General features: G+C 41.3%; 1 protein-coding gene across 1 annotated transcript in view; it reads left to right on the plus strand.

The window, feature by feature from the left end:
• The window catches only part of LOC140128251 (A.superbus venom factor 1-like), a 114,757-nt gene that overhangs the window by 42,358 nt on the left and 53,204 nt on the right, over nt 1-19,195 (plus strand). Inside the window, exons 18-19 of the mRNA XM_072149810.1 lie at nt 5,711-5,822; nt 6,923-7,008. Of these exons, the coding sequence (XP_072005911.1) occupies nt 5,711-5,822; nt 6,923-7,008 (198 nt within the window). The remainder of the gene's footprint in view (nt 1-5,710; nt 5,823-6,922; nt 7,009-19,195) is intronic.

Below are 19,195 nucleotides of genomic sequence, written 5' to 3' on the forward strand. Positions count from 1 at the left end.
TACCCCTAGAACTGCTAGTCGGGGATTTAATGTTATGTCATGTTCTGCTACTGTGGCACACATTTGAAATACCTCCTTCCAAAATGTGGACAGTACTGGACATCCCCAAAAAACATGGAGTAGGGAACCCTTCCCACCACAGTTTCTACAGCACTGATTAGAGGATCCTGGGAAAATCTAGGAAATTCTATTTGGAGTCAAATACCACCTGTTCAGAATTTTGAGATGAACCTCTAATAAGTTAGCATTCATGGTTGCTTTCTTAGCCCAGTAACATGCAGTATTCCATTGTTTTTGTGTTATATCAGATTGTAATTCAAGCTGCCACTTAAGGTGTGAGGGTAGTTTGGTAACTGTCAGTTCTCCTTGACATAAGTTGTAAATGTGTTTGATGTTCTGTTCTTTCCCCCCTGTCGGATGAGTTATAAGCTCAAATAGTGGGATAGGGATTTGGGTTTTGTGGAGTCCTGCCTTCCTTTAGGCAGTGGGTGACTTGGGAGTATAAGTACATATCTCTATTGGCTAGTTGGAATTTCTGAGCTGCCTCTTGGAATGTCATTAACCTGTCCTGAACGTATAGGTCTTGTACATTTGTAATGCCTTGATGTACCTAATTTTCTAATGGAAAAATTTCAATAGAAAGGAAATACTTTCAAAAAGAGATCAGCTCACCAAACAGTCCAGGCAATTCAATTCTCCGACTCCAATAGCTCCTGCACGGACAACCTTGGCCACAGGTGCACACAGAGCAAATGATTGAAAAGTAGGAAAACTTCCAGCTGAGCACAGAGAGTCGGCAAATGGATAAAAAATGGCAATATTTATTAGATCCTTTTAAAAATAGACGTACATCACAGTACATAGGATTGAAGAAAAGACATAAAGGCTACAAGCCTACGCATTTCGGTACACGACCTTATTCATGGCTTATCCATTTGCCGACTCTCCGTGCTCAGCTGGAAGTTTTCCTACTTTTCAATAATTTTCTAATGAGACCCCCGGAATAATATATTCTAGTGTTTGGATAGGAATCTGTAGGGTTTTACTAGGGTACGAGTTCGGGAGGATACTCAACAGTGACTTCCAAGTGTCTATAGTTGCTTTTATTGTAGGGGATTGTATTTCAGGGAGGATTACGGAGTCAAAACATGCATGAAGGGATTTCCCCCCTGATAGAGATGTTCCTATTGTAGGCCAGCTAGAGGAGTTGGAATATATGCTCCATCTTCTCATTTGTTGGATGATTATGGCTCTATAGTAGTTTGGTAGGTTGGGAACCCCCATGCCACCTCTCTCTTTTGAAGCCATTAAAGTTTTCGCTGCAACTCTAGGTTTTTTATGGTTCCACACGAAGTCCAAAACCATTTTCTGTAGCCGAGTTAAGATGCTATGTGGGAGCGTTATAATAAGAGTACGGAATAGGTAAAGAATTTTGGGGAGCACCATCATCTTAAAAAGTGGTATGCGGCCCATTCATGACGGCTCTAGTTTGGAATAAGTTTCTAGTTCTCTCTGCAAGTCCGTAATTAGAGGGTCAAAATTCGTTTTCGATAGGGACTTCAGGGGGCTGCATAATTTTATCCCTACTTCGGGTATAAAGTCATTTGTCCACTGGAAGTGGAGCTCTTTCTTGATACTTTCTCTTAAGCTTTGGGGACAATTGATGCCTAAGATCTGGGATTTGTTCACATTCATTTTATAATAGGATACCTCACCAAATTCCTGTAGCACTTTCTGAGTTTCTCTCAGCGACTTGGGGATCAAAGACAGTGATAGTATGACGTTGTCAGCAAATAAGCCCAGTTTGTGTTGCCTCAATCCTGCAGATATACCCGAGATATTTGTGTTGATTCGGATGTATTCCGCCAGGGGCTCCATCACCATTACAAAAATGAGTGGGGATAGAGGGCACCCTTGTCGGGTTCCATTTGTGATTTTAAAAGCATCTGAGCTGTATCCATTTGCGAGTACCCTCGCTATCGGGCAGGAATATAGGGCCTGAATAGCTTTGTAGATAGGTCCCTGGAATCCAAATTTAGTTAGTATGGAGAATGCGTTCCCCCAGTGGATCCTGTTGAACGCCTTCTCTGCATCCAAAATGAAAAGCAAAGAAGGCGTTCGAGAGGCCTCCATTACTGAGATCAAGTGAAGTATTCTTCTGGTTCCGTCGGGTGCTTGTCTCCCTTTGTGAAAGCCACTTGATCATAATGTATAAGTGTGGGAAGGATATCTAGTAACCTGCAAGCAATTATTTTAGTAATGATATTGGCCTAAAATTCGGTGGAGAAGTTGGTTCTTTGCCTGGTTTGGGGAGAGTGGTAATAGATGCTTCTAACATTTTTGGGGGCATCGATCCTACCTTCATTGCTTTATTAAATATAGATATCCGAAGTTATACAAGGACTCATAAAAGTCCCTAAACATATTTGCTATTTTAAGTGGGTGTGTTTCCTTAATGCGGGGGTTCGAGTTGTTATATAAGAATAGGATTTTATTTTTGACTTTTTTAGGCTTGACCCATACTCGGTTTATTGTATATTATGAATATTACGAGGTATAGTACGAAGCCTTGATTGAAGACATGGTTTTGTCATATTCTGACAACAGAGCTGCTCTCAACGCCTGTCTAGTCTCTGTCAGTTGTGTGTGTATATTAACTGCGGCCGAGTGTTGTGCTGCTTTCTCAAGTTTGACTTTGTGGAGTAATCCTGAGACCGCTTTTTCCTTTTTCTTATTATGTTGTATCTCCATTTGAATTAAAGCGCCTCTCACTGCTACTTTATGGGATTGCCACAAGTTAAATAGGTCCACTTATAATTCAACATTATGGTGAAAATAATCTAGAATTGCCTGTGTTATACTCCTTTTGTATGAGGGGAGAGTATAGAGAAAGGGTCGGTTACACCACCTATTCTGGTTAGGTATGAGATGCGAGAACGATAGTGTGGTGAAAGTGGGCGAGTGGTCAGACCATGTCATTGTTCCTATTCCTTATTTGCTTACTTGTGTCAGCGCGTCTATCCCAGTAAACGACCTATGTCTGTGTGAATAAAATGTCTATTCTTTTGCTGATGAGTTAAGACAACGGAACGTATCGTATAGACCTTCTTTGTGCAACAAAGACATCAGGGATGGAGGAGGCACCCTGCCCCTGCCCGTTGAGTCCATCCTACAATCAGGGATGATGTTAAAATCTTCAAAAATTTATAATTTGCCTTTCCCAACCTTTTTCACCTTTTTGATAATTGTATTAAGGAATCTCACTTGTCCAGAATTTGGGGCATAAACATTGACTATCGTGTAAAAGGTATTATTTATTGAACATACAAGGGCAAGGAACCTCCCCACGCCATCCATCAGTACATTTGTAATTGTTATCTCCTCATCTCTCTTAATTGCTATTAAGACTCCCGCTTTTTCAGTTGGTGCATTGGACATGTGGGTAGTTCTTGTGGGCAACTTGTGGGACTATCCCTTCCTTAAAATGTGTCTCTTGATGGCAAAAAATGTTGGCTTTAGCTTTTTTGGTGTCTTTCCAAATAGAGGCCCTTTTAAAGGGTGAATTGAGCCCTTTTACATTTAGGCTCATTATGTTCATCTCCATATTCCCTTTCTATAGTATCTGCTATGAGCCCCACCTTTCTTCTCTATGGTGTAATAACTGTAGTTACTTACTCGTGAAGACAAAATTCTTACAACTTTAAGACATAATAACTTTAACCTAAAAAACATTTTGGTAGAGGCCGGGACAGTTAGGTCCTGCTGCCTCCACCAAGCTTTCTGAACACTAACTTCATGGATAGCCAGATGGGCTAAGGACAACAGTGCAGGTATAGCAGTTTCCTGCATCAAATTGAAGGGGGTATCAGTCCACCTGAAAGTCCTTCTTGGCCTAACATTTAAACATAACAATTAAATATCAAGTATTCACACTACTTGCCAGTCCATTGGAATTTCTGGTACCTTTTTCGGTAGCTGGTCTATAATACTAATAGACAAGCCCCAAGATTGAAGTAGCTTGATTCCTTCTTCTGGTTTCGTCAATACATGGGTTGTGCCATCCCGTCTGATGATCAGGTTCGTAGGGAAGCCCCATTTGTATAACATTTTGTGCTTCCGCAGCGTCGAGGTTTTGGGTAGAAACTTCTCTCTTTCTTGTAGTGTGGCTTGCGATAAATCTGCATACATTTTTATATGTGCATAAGGTTCCGGTAGTTTCTGTGCCTTCCTGGAGTATAACATCAGGGCCTCTTTAGTGTGAAAATAGTGCAGTCTCGCAAGGACATCTCTAGGCAAATTGTCTGGAATTGCTTTCGGTTTGGGCAACCTATGTGCCCTATCTATGAGGCACTCCGTTAGTGGTGCCGCTGGTAGCGTAGCATGTATGAGCGCTGTGGGGTAGTCTTTTAGCTCCGCTGGGGGAACTGATTCTGGGACACCTCTGAATTTCACATTATTACGCCTTCCATGATCTTCCATGTCCGCTATTTTGAGCTTCATGTCTTTTACCTCCTCTTCCAATGCATAATGGGCTTCTATCAGCTAATTATGGGAGTTTGTAACCTCCTCCATTTTGTCTTCTAGGTGGTCAACTCTCGTCCCTAGATCATCGATCAGCATCTTTGTCTGGTTATGCATAGACAAATAGTCCTTATGGATGAACCCTCTGAAAGCCAACATCATATGTTTGATAAAAGTTTCTGATGCTGGTTGTTCTGAGGAGGGGATTTCTAACAGGGGGTCAGACTCACCCGTTAGCAGTGTAGCGATGTCTTGTTCCCCCTCTGTATGTAGCTCTGACCAGCGGGGTCTCTGCTTATCCGGGCTGCAGCTTGGAGACTCAGGGTGCCACGCGTGGTCGGGCGCCATTTTAATTCTCCCGCCATCCAAGCGTCGCTGCTCCAAGGGTTCTGCCTGTGCCTCTTCATTTTGCGCTGTCTCAGGTGAGCGTGGGCTCTTATGCTGCCTTGAAGAGTTCGTTTAGGCAGGTGATGCCACTGGAGTATTCGCTAATTCTCCCGTCACCTCATGTCTTATGCTCTCGGCGCCATCTTGGATCGCTTCTTGTCCAGCGTTCCACGCGGAGAAGAAATCGGTAAGTCGTTTAGGGCCACTTTTAACTGTCCTCTTGCGTGTCATCATGGTGCTGGCAACTTCTGTAATGCCCGTAGGGTGATCTTTATGCTTGGTGTCGCTGTCTATAGTGGCTTATGTAGGTCACGAAGACGGAGCTCAGAACTACACGTCTGCTCTCAAACTCATCCAGGCCAATACCCCCCTGGCCAATGATATCTTTTAATGGCTAACTAAGCTTAGGTCCCTTCATCAGGTTTCACAATCTCAAGAAGGTTACTTTATTTGACCTATCAAAAGCAATGGGAATTTCTTCAACTGGCTAACAGGTAGAAACTGTTTTTTTATTAAGCATTGGGAAAGGGGTCCTAGAGTTGGAATCAATTTCTGTCTAGGACATATACTGTCCAGGATATAACCCCTTAAACGAGTTCCTCTATTGAGGAGCATTGGGTGTTGTAGTTGTCTAACCAAATAAATAATTTTCTCAAATTTCAAGACCCATTGCTGCTGGAAGAAAGCCCCTAAAACTTATTGTCAAAATCAATCATGAAATTGAGTTGTGAGCATTTAATTTCTCTCATCTAACATACTACACGTACTTTTTTAAAGGATAACTATTTTTTTTGTCCATCAGATGATGAGGACAGCGATTACATTGATGATTCTGAAATTGTAATCAGGTCACAGTTTCCTCAAACCTGGCTCTGGGTCACAAAGACAATGGATGAAATCCCTGATGATAAAGGGTGAGTATAACATATGGTCTGTCAAGTCATTGAGAAGTTTTAGTAGTTATGATATTGAAAGCCTTAACTTATAAAAGGTCCTCATCAGTATTAAAATGTTTTTGTGGTCTGGTCTTCAAAGCTGCTCAGCAGATTCCTTGTTAATGACGCTGCATCCATCAGTTACATGGCCTGGTTTCTTTTAATTCCTACTGAAGTTAATAAGGCTTAGCTGCAGTACCAAGCACATCCACTGTACTATGCATGACAATGACCTTGTTGAAACACTGATACCTTATCATACAGCTCATCCTCAACGGTGCCCTGTGTCAGATTCTCAACGATCCAAAGGAGAGGTCATCAATAGTTGCGTCCCAAAAAACCTTTCACATGAATTGTAGAAGAATAGATGAGCTGGACCTGCTTTGGCACGGGAACCCAATGTGTTTCTTTAAGACACAAATATAATTGATAATAAATCCGTGCAGGGATAAATACATCAACCTGTGCCTTCTCTATGAGGGAAGCAATGCGATAAATTCATTGCATTGCCTGAGTCCTTTACCAGACACTCTTTTTTGTCCAAGAACTCCAGCTGTCAGTACATTTATTGCTGTTATATATTTATGTGTAGTACATTCACTGCTGTTCCATATGTATGGGTGTGGTATGGTTTTAATGGCACATTAGCAGGACACTCACTACAAGGGGATATCAATATTTCTGGTATACTCACTTCCGGTACATCTATTTGTATGCAGTATATTTGCTGCTGGTATTTATTTTATTAATAGTCTTGATTGTGAATGACTCAGCAGCAGCTGACTGCTCATGATCTTAAACAGCGGAAGCACAATTTGATGTTTCGTTTTAGACAGCTGAAAGTCTGGGTGACCCATCCCCCCATCCCCCCTCCTTAGATAAGTCTTTGCATTTTTTATTGTGGCTTTGTTTAATTCCAAGCAAATTCTGTAGAAATCTTTTCCCAGGCACAATCCATGGGCAAGGGAGGTGCTGTTTTGGAGAGAAAAAAAAATTAATCATTTTTGTATATATATATATATAAATTTGCTAAGGGTCAAGGGTTTTTACACTATGGTTTTATTTTGACTTTTTAATAGAATTTCAAGCAAATCTTTTAAGATTCACCTACAAGATACAATCACCACATGGGAAGTTCTGGCTGTAAGTCTGTCTGAAAATAAAGGTAAGTTACTTCTTTCCTCCTCCTAAGTCGACACTGTATATCCAGATGTGCTGGACAGGGAGAGGTAACACAGATGGATGTATTATTAATAAGATTTTTTTTTTCTCATAGATAAGGGGTGATAGATTATAGATACTTTATATTACTCCAGTGTTTCCAAAATGAATCCACAAATTTCCCATGCTTAGTGTGTACAGATCCAATACAGACCTATATGTGATACTGAAAAATAGACTATAGACCAAATATATTATCCTGCAGTCATGCATCACCCTCTCCACTCCTCTTCTTTATATCTAACACATTGGGGCACATTTACTTAGCCGATCCCTGCGCAATCCCTGAGGTGCGTTGTCCGACGAGGATGAAGTCTGCCGCAATTCACTAAGATCCTGCCCCCAAGATCCTGCATCTATCGCTTCCCCGCCAAGTCCGCCGGAGTTCACCATCTTCTTCCCGGTGTATGTGAGTTCATGTCTTGCGACACAATTTGAATTCTAAATCCTGCGCTTAGTCCGAATGAGTTGGGTTGGTCAACGGCCACGCCCCCCGTTGCATGAAAGCCGATTGCGTGCGGCAAAAACCCTTCTAAATGCGGCGCACATTGGAAATCGTCGGATATTCTGACGATAGTGCAGTCCGTGGACCCTTAGTAAATGAGCCCCATTAGCTTGAAGTCTGTCACCATAGAGACACATGGTTCTAAGAAGTAGATGTGCACTAATTAATAAACGTTTAATAAAATTTGATCAGTGGAAAGGATCTAGAAAATCGCAATTCTGATGAATTTTCTTATCAAATAATAATAAGAATTTTCTTATTATATAACTAAACATGATAACTGTATTTACAGGTCAGTAACACTTCAAAATATATCAAATTTGTAAAAAAAAAATTGTAAACTTGATTTGCATGTTGAAAACAACAACTTTGCTGAAAAGAAAAATTGTTTTATTATTCTACTAATAAGGATGTGTTTGGGTCTATTTAATTCTAGAAAAAAATTGTCTATTTTTAGCTTTGCCAGTTGGTATTTAAACTCTAAAAAGCTAATTTTTTTTAAAATAATGAAGTAATCAGCAGTGATGTAATGATGGGTCAGTGTTATCTATATAGAGGTCATTGTACAGGGAGGGGGAGGAGATAATCTGTGACATCATCTATTGTCAGTAGTGATGTCATGATGGGTCAGTGTTATCTATATAGAGGTCATTGTACAGGAAGGGGGAGGAGATAATCTGTGACATCATCTATTGTCAGTAGTGATGTAATGATGGGTCAGTGTTATCTATATAGAGGTCATTGTACAGGGAGGAGGATGAGATAAGCTGTGACATCATCTATTGTCAGTAGTGATGTAATGATGGGTCAGTGTTATCTATATAGAGGACATTGTACAGGGAGGGGGAGGAGATAAGCTGTGACATCATCTATTGTCAGTAGTGATGTAATGATGGGTCAGTGTTATCTATATAGAGGTCATTGTACAGGGAGGAGGAGGAGATAAGCTGTGACATCATCTATTGTCAGTAGTGATTTAATGATGGGTCAGTGTTATCCATATAAAGTTCATTGAACGGGGAGGAGGAGGAGATAAGCTGTGACATCATCTATTGTCAGTAGTGATGTAATGATAGGTCAGTGTTATCTATTTAGAGGACATTGTACAGGGAGGGGGAGGAGATAAGCTGTGACATCATCTATTGTCAGTAGTGATGTAATGATGGGTCAGTGTTATCTATATAGAGGTCATTGTACAGGGAGGAGGAGGAGATAAGCTGTGACATCATCTATTGTCAGTAGTGATGTAATGTTGGGTCAGTGTTATCTATATAGAGGTCATTGTACAGGGAGGGGGAGGAGAGAAGCTGTGACATCATCTATTGTCAGTAGTGATGTAATGATGGGTCAGTGTTATATATATAGAGGTCATTGTACAGGAAGGGGGGGATAAGCTGTGACATCATCTATTGTCAGTAGTGATGTAATGATGGGTCAGTGTTATCTATATAGAGGTCATTGTACAGGGAGGAGGAGGAGATAAGCTGTGACATCATCTATTGTCAGTAGTGATGTAATGTTGGGTCAGTGTTATCTATATAGAGGTCATTGTACAGGGAGGGGGAGGAGAGAAGCTGTGACATCATCTATTGTCAGTAGTGATGTAATGATGGGTCAGTGTTATCTATATAGAGGTCATTGTACAGGGAGGGGGAGGAGATAAGCTGTCACATCATCTATTGTCAGTAGTGATTTAATGATAAGTCAGTGATATCTATATAGAGGTCATTGTACAGGGAGGGGGAGGAGATAAGCTGTGACATCATCTATTGTCAGTAGTGATGCAATGATGGGTCAGTGATATCTATATAGAGGTCATTGTACAGGGAGGGGGAGGAGATAAGCTGTGACATCATCTATTGTCAGTAGTGATGTAATGATGGGTCAGTGCTATCTATATAGAGGTCATTGTACAGGGAGGGGGGGGAGATAAGCTGTGACATCATCTATTGTCAGTAGTGATGTAATGATGGGTCAGTGCTATCTATATAGAGGTCATTGTACAGGGAGGGGGGGGGATAAGCTGTGACATCATCTATTGTCAGTAGTAATGTAATGATGGGTCAGTGTTATCTATATAGAGGTCATTGTACAGGGAGGGGAGGAGATAAGCTGTGACATCATCTGTTGTCAGTAGTGATGTAATGATTGGTCAGTGTTATCTATATAGAGGTCATTCTACAGGGAGGGGAGGAGATAAGCTGTGACATCATCTATTGTCAGAAGTGATGTAACGATGGTTAAGTGTTATCTATATAAAGGTCATTGTACAGGGAGGGGGAGGAGATAAGATGTGACATCATCTATTGTCAGTAGTGATGTAATAATGGGTCAGTGTTATCTTTATAGCAGTCATTGTACAGGGAGGGGAGGAGATAAGCTGTGACATCATCTATTGTCAGTAGTGATATAATGATTGGTCAGTGTTATCTATATACAGGTCATTGTGCAGGGAGGGGGAGGAGATAAGCTGTGACATCATATATTGTCAGTAGTGATGTAATGATGGGTCAGTGTTATCTATATAGAGGTCATTGTACAGGGAGGGGAGGAGATAAGCAGTGACATCATCTATTATCAGTAGTGATGTAATGATGGATCAGTGTTATCTATATAGAGGTCATTGTACAGGGAGGGGGAGGAGATAAGCTGTGACATAATTTCTTGTCAGTAGTGATGTAACGATGGGTCGGTGTTATCTATATAGAGGTCATTGTGCAGGGAGGAGGAGATAAGCTGTGACATCATCTATTGTCAGTAGTGATGCAATGATGGGTCAGTGATATCTATATAGAGGTCATTGTACAGGGAGGGGGAGGAGATAAGCTGTGACATAATTTATTGTCAGTAGTGATGTAACGATGGGTCGGTGTTATCTATATAGAGGTCATTGTGCAGGGAGGAGGAGATAAGCTGTGACATCATCTTTTGTCAGTAGTGATATAATAATGGGTCAGTGTCATCTATACAAAGGTCATTGTACAGGGAGGGGGAGGAGATAAGCTGTGACATTATGTATTGTCAGTAATGATGAAAATATGGGTCAGTGTCATCTATATAGAGGTCATTGTACAGGGAGGGGGAGGAGATAAGCTGTGACATCATCTATTGTCAGTAGTGATGTCATGATGGGTCAGTGTTATCTATATAGAGGTCATTGTACAGGGAGGGGAGGAGATAAGCAGTGACATAATCTATTGTCAGTAGTGATGTAATGATGGGTCAGTGTTATCTATATAGAGGTCATTGTACAGGGAGGGGGAGGAGATAAGCTGTGACATCATCTATTGTCAGTAGTGATGTAATGATGGGTCAGTGTTATCTATACCGAGGTCATTGTACAGGGAGGGGGAGGAGATAATCTGTGACATCATCTATTGTCAGTAGTGATGTAATGATTAGTCAGTGTTATCTATATAGAGGAAATTCTACAGGGAGGAGGAGGAGATAAGCTGTGACATCATATATTGTCAGTAGTGATGTAATGATGGGTTAGTGTTATCTATATAGAGGTCATTGTACAGGGAGCGGGAGGAGATAAGCTGTGACATCATCTATTGTCAGTAGTGATGTAATGATGGGTCAGTGTTATCTATATAGAGAGCATTATACAGGGAGGGGGGGGAGATAAACTGTGACGTCATCTATTGTCAGTAGTGATGTAATGATGGGTCAGTGTTATTTATACCGAGGTCATTGTACAGGGAGGGGGGGAGATAAGCTGTGACATTATCTATTGTCAGTAGTGATGTAATGATGGGTCAGTGTTATCCATATAAAGTTCATTGAACGGGGAGGAGGAGGAGATAAGCTGTGACATCATCTATTGTCAGTAGTGATGTAATGATAGGACAGTGTTATCTATACAAAGGTCATTGTACAGGGAGGGGGAGGAGATAAGCTGTGACATTATGTATTGTCAGTAGTGATGAAAATATGGGTCAGTGTTATCTATATAGAGGTCACTGTACATGGAGGGGGAGATGATAAGCTGTGACATCATCTATTGTCAGCAGTGATTTAATGATGGGTCGGTGTGGTCTCTATAGAGGTCATTGTACAGGGCCAGTGAGGAGATAAGCTGTGACATCATCTATTGTCTGTAATGATGTAATGATAGGTCAGTATTATCTATATAGAGGTCATTGTACAGGGAGAAGGAGGAGATAAGCTGTGACATCATGTATTGTCAGTAGTGATGTAATGGTGGGTCAGTGATATCTATATAGAGGTCATTGTACAGGGAGGGGAGGAGATAAGCTGTGACATCATCTATTGTCAGTAGTGATGTAATGGTGGGTCAGTGATATCTATATAGAGGTCATTGTACAGGGAGGGGAGGAGATAAGCTGTGACATCATCTATTGTCAGTAGTGATGTAATGATGGGTCAGTGTTATCTATATAGAGGTCATTGTACAGTGAAAGGGATGTGATAAGCTGTGACATCATCTATTGTCAGTAGTGATGTAAAGATGGATCTGTGTTATCTATACAGAGGTCATTGTACAGGGAGGGGGAAGAGAAAAGCTATGACATCATGTATTGTCAGTCGTGATGTAATGATGGGTCAGCGTTATCTATATAGAGGTCACTGTACAGGGAGGGGGAGGAGATAAGCTGTGACATCATCTATTGTCAGTAGTGATGTAATGATGGGTCAGTGTTATCTATATAGAGGTCATTCTACAGGGAGGGGAGGAGATAAGCTGTGACATCATCTTTTGTCAGTAGTGATGTAATGATGGGTTAGTGTTATCTATATAAAGGTCATTGTACAGGGAGGGGGAGGAGATAAGCTGTGACATCATCTATTGTCAGTAGTGATGTAATGATGGGTCAGTGTTATCTTTATAGCGGTCATTGTACAGGGAGGGGAGGAGATAAGCTGTGACATCATCTATAGTCAGTAGTGATGTAATGATGGGTCAGTGTTATCTATATAGAGGTCATTCTACAGGGAGGGGAGGAGATAAGCTGTGACATCATCTTTTGTCAGTAGTGATGTAATGATGGGTTAGTGTTATCTATATAAAGGTCATTGTACAGGGAGGGGGAGGAGATAAGCTGTGACATCATCTATTGTCAGTAGTGATGTAATGATGGGTCAGTGTTATCTTTATAGCGGTCATTGTACAGGGAGGGGAGGAGATAAGCTGTGACATCATCTATAGTCAGTAGTGATGTAATGATGGGTCAGTGTTATCTATATAGAGGTCATTGTACAGGGAGGGGAGGAGATAAGCTGTGAAATCATCTATTGTCAGTAGTGATATAATGATGGGTCAGTGTTATCTATATAAAGGTCATTGTACAGGGAGGGGGAGGAGATAAGCTGTGACATCATATATTGTCAGTAGTGATGTAATGATGTGTCAGTGTTATCTATATAGAGGTCATTGTACAGGGAGGGGAGGAGATAAGCAGTGACATCATTTATTGTCAGTAGTGATGTAATGATGGGTCAGTGTTATCTATATAGAGATCATTGTACAGGGAGGGGGAGGAGATAAGCTGTGACATCATCTATTGTCAGTAGTGATATAATGATGGGTCAGTGTTATCTATATAAAGGTCATTGTACAGGGAGGGGGAGGAGATAAGCTGTGACATCATATATTGTCAGTAGTGATGTAATGATGGGTCAGTGTTATCTATATAGAGGTCATTGTACAGGGAGGGGAGGAGATAAGCAGTGACATCATTTATTGTCAGTAGTGATGTAATGATGGGTCAGTGTTATCTATATAGAGGTCATTGTACAGGGAGGGGGAGGAGATAAGCTGTGACATAATCTATTGTAAGTAGTGATGTAACGATGGGTTGGTGTTATCTATATAGAGGTCATTGTGCAGGGAGGAGGAGATAAGCTGTGACATCTATTGTCAGTAGTGATGTAATGATGGGTCAGTGTTATCTATATAGAGGTCATTGTACAGGGAGGAGGAGGAGATAAGCTGTGACATCATCTATTGTCAGGAGTGATGTAATGATGGGTGAGTGTTATCCATATAATGTTCATTGTACAGGGAGGAGGAGGAGATAAGCTGTGACATCATTTATTGTCAGAAGTGATGAAAATATGGGTCAATGTTATCTATATAGAGGTCCTTGTACAGGGAGGGGGAGGAGATAAGCTGTGACATCATCTATTGTCAGTAGTGATGTAATGATGGGTTAGTGTTATCTACATCAAGGTCATTGTACAGGGAGGGGGAGGAGATAAGCTGTGACATCATCTATTCTCAGTAGTGATGTAACGATGGGTAAGTGTTATCTATATAGAGGTCATTGTACAGGGAGGGGGAGGAGATAAGCTGTGACATCATCTATTGTCAGTAGTGATGTAATGATGGGTCAGTGTTATCTATATAGAGAGCATTATACTGGGAGGGGGAGGAGATAAGCTGTGACATCATCTATTGTCAGTAGTGATTTAATGATGGGTCAGTGTTATCCATATAAAGTTCATTGAACGGGGAGGAGGAAGAGATAAGCTGTGATATCATCTATTGTCAGTAGTGATGTAATGATGGGACAGTGTCATCTATACAAAGGTCATTGTACAGGGAGGGGGAAGAGATAAGCTGTGACATCATATATTGTCAGTAGTGATGTAATGATGGGTCAGTGTTATCTATATAGAGGTCATTGGACAGGGCCAGTGAGGAGATAAGCAGTGACATCATCCCTTGTCTGTAATGATGTAATGATAGGTCAGTATTATCTATATAGAGGTCATTTTACGGGGAGAAGGAGGAGATAAGCTGTGACATCATCTATTGTCAGTAGTGATGTAATGATGGGTCAGTGTTATCTATATAGAGGTCATTGTACAGGGAGGGGAGGAGATAAGCTGTGACATCATCTATTGTCAGTAGTGATGTAATGTTGGGTCAGTGTTATCTATACCGAGGTCATTGTATAGGGAGGAGGAGGAGATAAGCTGTGACGTCATCTATTTTCAGTATTGATTTAATGATGGGTCAGTGTTATCCATATAAAGTTCATTGAACGGGGAGGAGGAGGAGATAAGCTGTGACATCATCTATTGTCAGTAGTGATGTAATGATGGGACAGTGTTATCTATACAAAGGTCATTGTACAGGCAGGGGGAGGAGATAAGCTGTGACATCATCTATTGTCAGTAGTGATGTAATGATTAGTCAGTGTTATCTATATAGAGGAAATTCTACAGGGAGGAGGAGGAGATAAGCTGTGACATCATATATTGTCAGTAGTGATGTAATGATGGGTCAGTGTTATTTATATAGAGGTCATTGTACAGGGAGCGGGAGGAGATAAGCTGTGACATAATCTATTGTCAGTAGTGATGTAATGATGGGTCAGTGTTATCTATACCGAGGTCATTGTATAGGGAGGAGGAGGAGATAAGCTGTGACATCATCTATTGTCAGTAGTGATTTAATGATGGGTCAGTGTTATCCATATAAAGTTCATTGAACGGGGAGGAGGAGGAGATAAGCTGTGACATCATCTATTGTCAGTAGTGATGTAATGATGGGACAGTGTTATCTATACAAAGGTCATTGTACAGGGAGGGAGAGGAGATAAGCTGTGACATCATCTATTGTCAGTAGTGATGTAATGATTAGTCAGTGTTGTCTATATAGAGGAAATTCTACAGGGAGGAGGAGGAGATAAGCTGTGACATCATCTATTGTCAGTAGTGATGTAATGATGGGTCAGTGTTATTTATATAGAGGTCATTGTACAGGGGGAGGAGATAAGCTGTGACATCATCTATTGTCAGTAGTGATGTAATGATGGGACAGTGTCATCTATACAAAGGTCATTGTACAGGGAGGGGGAAGATATAAGCTGTGACATTATGTATTGTCAGTAGTGATGAAAATATGGGTCAGTGTTATCTATATAGAGGTCATTGTACATGGAGGGGGAGATGATAAGCTGTGACATCATCTATTGTCAGTAGTGATGTAATGATGGGTCAGTGTTATCTGTACAAAGGTCATTGTACAGGGCCAGTGAGGAGATAAGCAGTGACATCATCCCTTGTCTGTAATGATGTAATGATAGGTCAGTATTATCTATAAAGAGTTTATTGTACAAGGAGAAGGAGGAGATAAGCTGTGACATCATCTATTGTCAGTAGTGATGTAATGATGGGTCAGTGTTATCTATACCGAGGTCATTGTACAGGGAGGGGGAGGAGATAAGCTGTGACATCATCTATTGTCAGTAGCTATGTAATGATTGGTCAGTGTTATCTATATAGAGGAAATTCTACAGGGAGGAGGAGGAGATAAGCTGTGACATCATATATTGTCAGTAGTGATGTAATGATGGGTTAGTGTTATCTATATAGAGGTCATTGTACAGGGAGGGGAGGGGATAAGCTGTGACATCATCTATTGTCAGTAGTGATGTAATGATGTGTCAGTGTTATCTATATAGAGGTCATTGTACAGGGAGCGGGAGGAGATAAGCTGTGACATCATCTATTGTCAGTAGTGATGTAATGATGGGTCAGTGTTATCTATACCGAGGTCATTGTATAGGGAGGAGGAGGAGATAAGCTATGACATCATCTATTGTCAGTAGTGATGTAATGATGGGTCAGTGTTATCTATACCGAGGTCATTGTATAGGGAGGAGGAGGAGATAAGCTGTGACATTATCTATTGTCAGTAGTGATGTAATGATGGGTCAGTGTTATCCATATAATGTTCATTGAACGGGAAGGAGGAGGAGATAAGCTGTGACATCATCTATTGTCAGTAGTGATGTAATGATGGGACAGTGTTATCTATACAAAGGTCTTTGTACAGGGAGGGGGAGGAGATAAGCTGTGACATTATGTATTGTCAGTAGTGATGAAAATATGGGTCAGTGTTATCTATATAGAGGTCACTATACAGGGAGGGGGAGATGATAAGCTGTGACATTATCTATTGTCAGCAGTGATTTAATGATGGGTTGGTGTGGTCTCTATAGAGGTCATTGTACAGAGAGGGGGAGGAGATAAGCAGTGACATCATTTATTGTCTGTAATGATGTAATGATGGGTCAGTGTTATCTATATAGAGGTCATTGTACAGGGAGGGGGAGGAGATAAGCTGTGACATCATCTATTATCAGTAGTGATGTAATGATGGGTCAGTGTTATCTATATAGAGGTCATTGTACAGGGAGAAGGAGGAGATAAGCTGTGACATCATCTATTGTCATTAGTGATGTAATGATCGGTCAGTGTTATCTATACCGAGGTCATTTTACAGTGAGGGGGATGTGATAAGCTGTGACATCATCTATTGTCAGTAGTGATGTAAAGATGGATCCGTGTTATCTATATAGAGAGTATTGTACAGGGAGGGGGAGGAGATAAGCTGTGACATCATGTATTGTCAGTAGTGATGTAATGATGGGTCAGTGATATCTATATAGAGGTCATTGTACAGGGAGGGGAGGAGATAAGCTGTGACATCATCTATTGTCAGTACTGATGTAATGATGGGTCGGTGTTATCTATACCGAGGTCATTGTACAGTGAGGGGGATGTGATAAGCTGTGACATCATCTATTGTCAGTAGTGATGTAAAGATGGATCCGTGTTATCTATATAGAGAGTATTGTACAGGGAGGGGGATGAGATAAGCTGTGACATCATGTATTGTCAGTAGTGATGTAATGATGGGTCAGTGATATCTATATAGAGGTCATTGTACAGGGAGGGGAGGAGATAAGCTGTGACATCATCTATTGTCAGTAGTGATGTAATGATGGGTCAGTGTTATCTATATAGAGGTCATTGTACAGTGAAAGGGATGTGATAAGCTGTGACATCATCTATTGTCAGTAGTGATGTAAAGATGGATCCGTGTTATCTATACAGAGGTCATTGTACAGGGAGGGGGAAGAGATAATCTATGACATCATGTATTGTCAGTAGTGATGTAATGATGGGTCAGTGTTATCTATATAGAGGTCATTGTACAGTGAGGGGGATGTGATAAGCTGTGACATCATCTATTGTCAGTAGTGATGTAATGATGGGTCAGCGTTATCTATATAGAGGTCATTGTACAGGGAGGGGGAGGAGATAAGCTGTGACATCATCTATTGTCAGTAGTGATGTAATGATGGGTCAGTGTTATCTATATAGAGGACATTGTACAGGGAGGGGGAGGAGATGAGCTGTGACATCATCTATTGTCAGTAGTGATGTAATGATGGGTCAGTGTTATCTAAATAGAGGTCATTGAACGTGTCGGGGGAGGAGATAAGCTGTGACATCATCTATTGTCAGTGGTGATGTAATGATGGGTCAGTGTTATCTGCATTTGAAGTCAGCAGTTTATATTCATATAAGTAATACCCCATATGCATGTTTTTCAGACATACAATCAGAATAAACCTTTCCTGTTGAAGTCAATTAGGATTACCATAATAATTTCTATTAACCAAATCCCAGATTATTGAGAGAGAGAAACGTTTTAAGGCATTATTACTAGTTAATGCAAATTCAAAAGTTTACATTCACTAAGATTACTAATGCCTTTAAACATTTTAGGAAAGTCTGGACTGATGGTGTTATGTATTTGAAGCATCCAATTTTTGGTTTATTGGCAATACCAGAAAAGACACCAGTGGATGTATTTGAAGGGACACCTCAAACAAATCATGATGTGACATCTTGTAAACTTGCACCAGTCAGCTTCATCTTCGGGTTGTCAGGCACCAGGGGTAATGGACCCACTGGACCACCACGGACGATGATGTAAACTGACACCTGGGACCAGAATCTAAGTGGTACCCAGTTTTCACCAGAGCCCACCACAAAGAGGGTTGGATTTGCTGTGGCGTGGTACCATTAAGTCCTTCCACAGGTGCGACTTTGTCCGAGGTACAAAGCAGAATAGTCAGGGACAGGCAGGAGGTCAGAACGGGCAGCATGGGATCAGAATCGGGATGTAGCAATAGGTCATGGCAGGCAATGGAGGAGTGTAGTCAGGAACGGAACCGGCATGGCATGGAACACTGCTTTCTCTTGGGAACAAGGCACGAAGATCTGGCATGGAACACAGGAAGGGGCTGGGAATTCATCAGAATTACCAGCTGGGCAATGCCAATTATCAGCATGGTGGCCTTTTAAATCTCAGAAAGCTGGAGCATGTGCACCCCTTGGAGGTGGGGACACACACACCGTACCACCGTAGTCAGCGCTGGCGAGGTAAGTGAACGAGTGGGGGACCAGTTCAGTGGAGAGGAGTATGGGTGCGGCTGTGACCCAGGAGGTGGGTCGCAGGATCACCCGTGCAATGAGGGTGCTTTGGTAATCTGTATCTATTTGCCGAGAGGAACTTGGAGCAGGCAGTGTCCGAACACATCCTCTTCCAGCAGCACTAGCTCTATAGCTACCAAGCCATGTCCCTGTTCCTAAATTCATGCTTTCCGCATTTTAAAAGACCAGCAATGCTAAACTATACTTTGAGAGCACTTTTACAATCAAGGTATTACTGCACACTATTCACTGAGAGGAGCACTTTTATGATCCACGTATTGCTTCACACTTTTCACTATGAAGAGCACTTTTATGGCCCACCGCGGAAAATGACGTAAACGACACCTGGGACCAGAATCTA

This window comes from Engystomops pustulosus, chromosome 4 (assembly GCF_040894005.1).
Source record: "Engystomops pustulosus chromosome 4, aEngPut4.maternal, whole genome shotgun sequence".
Lineage (NCBI taxonomy): Eukaryota > Metazoa > Chordata > Amphibia > Anura > Leptodactylidae > Engystomops > Engystomops pustulosus.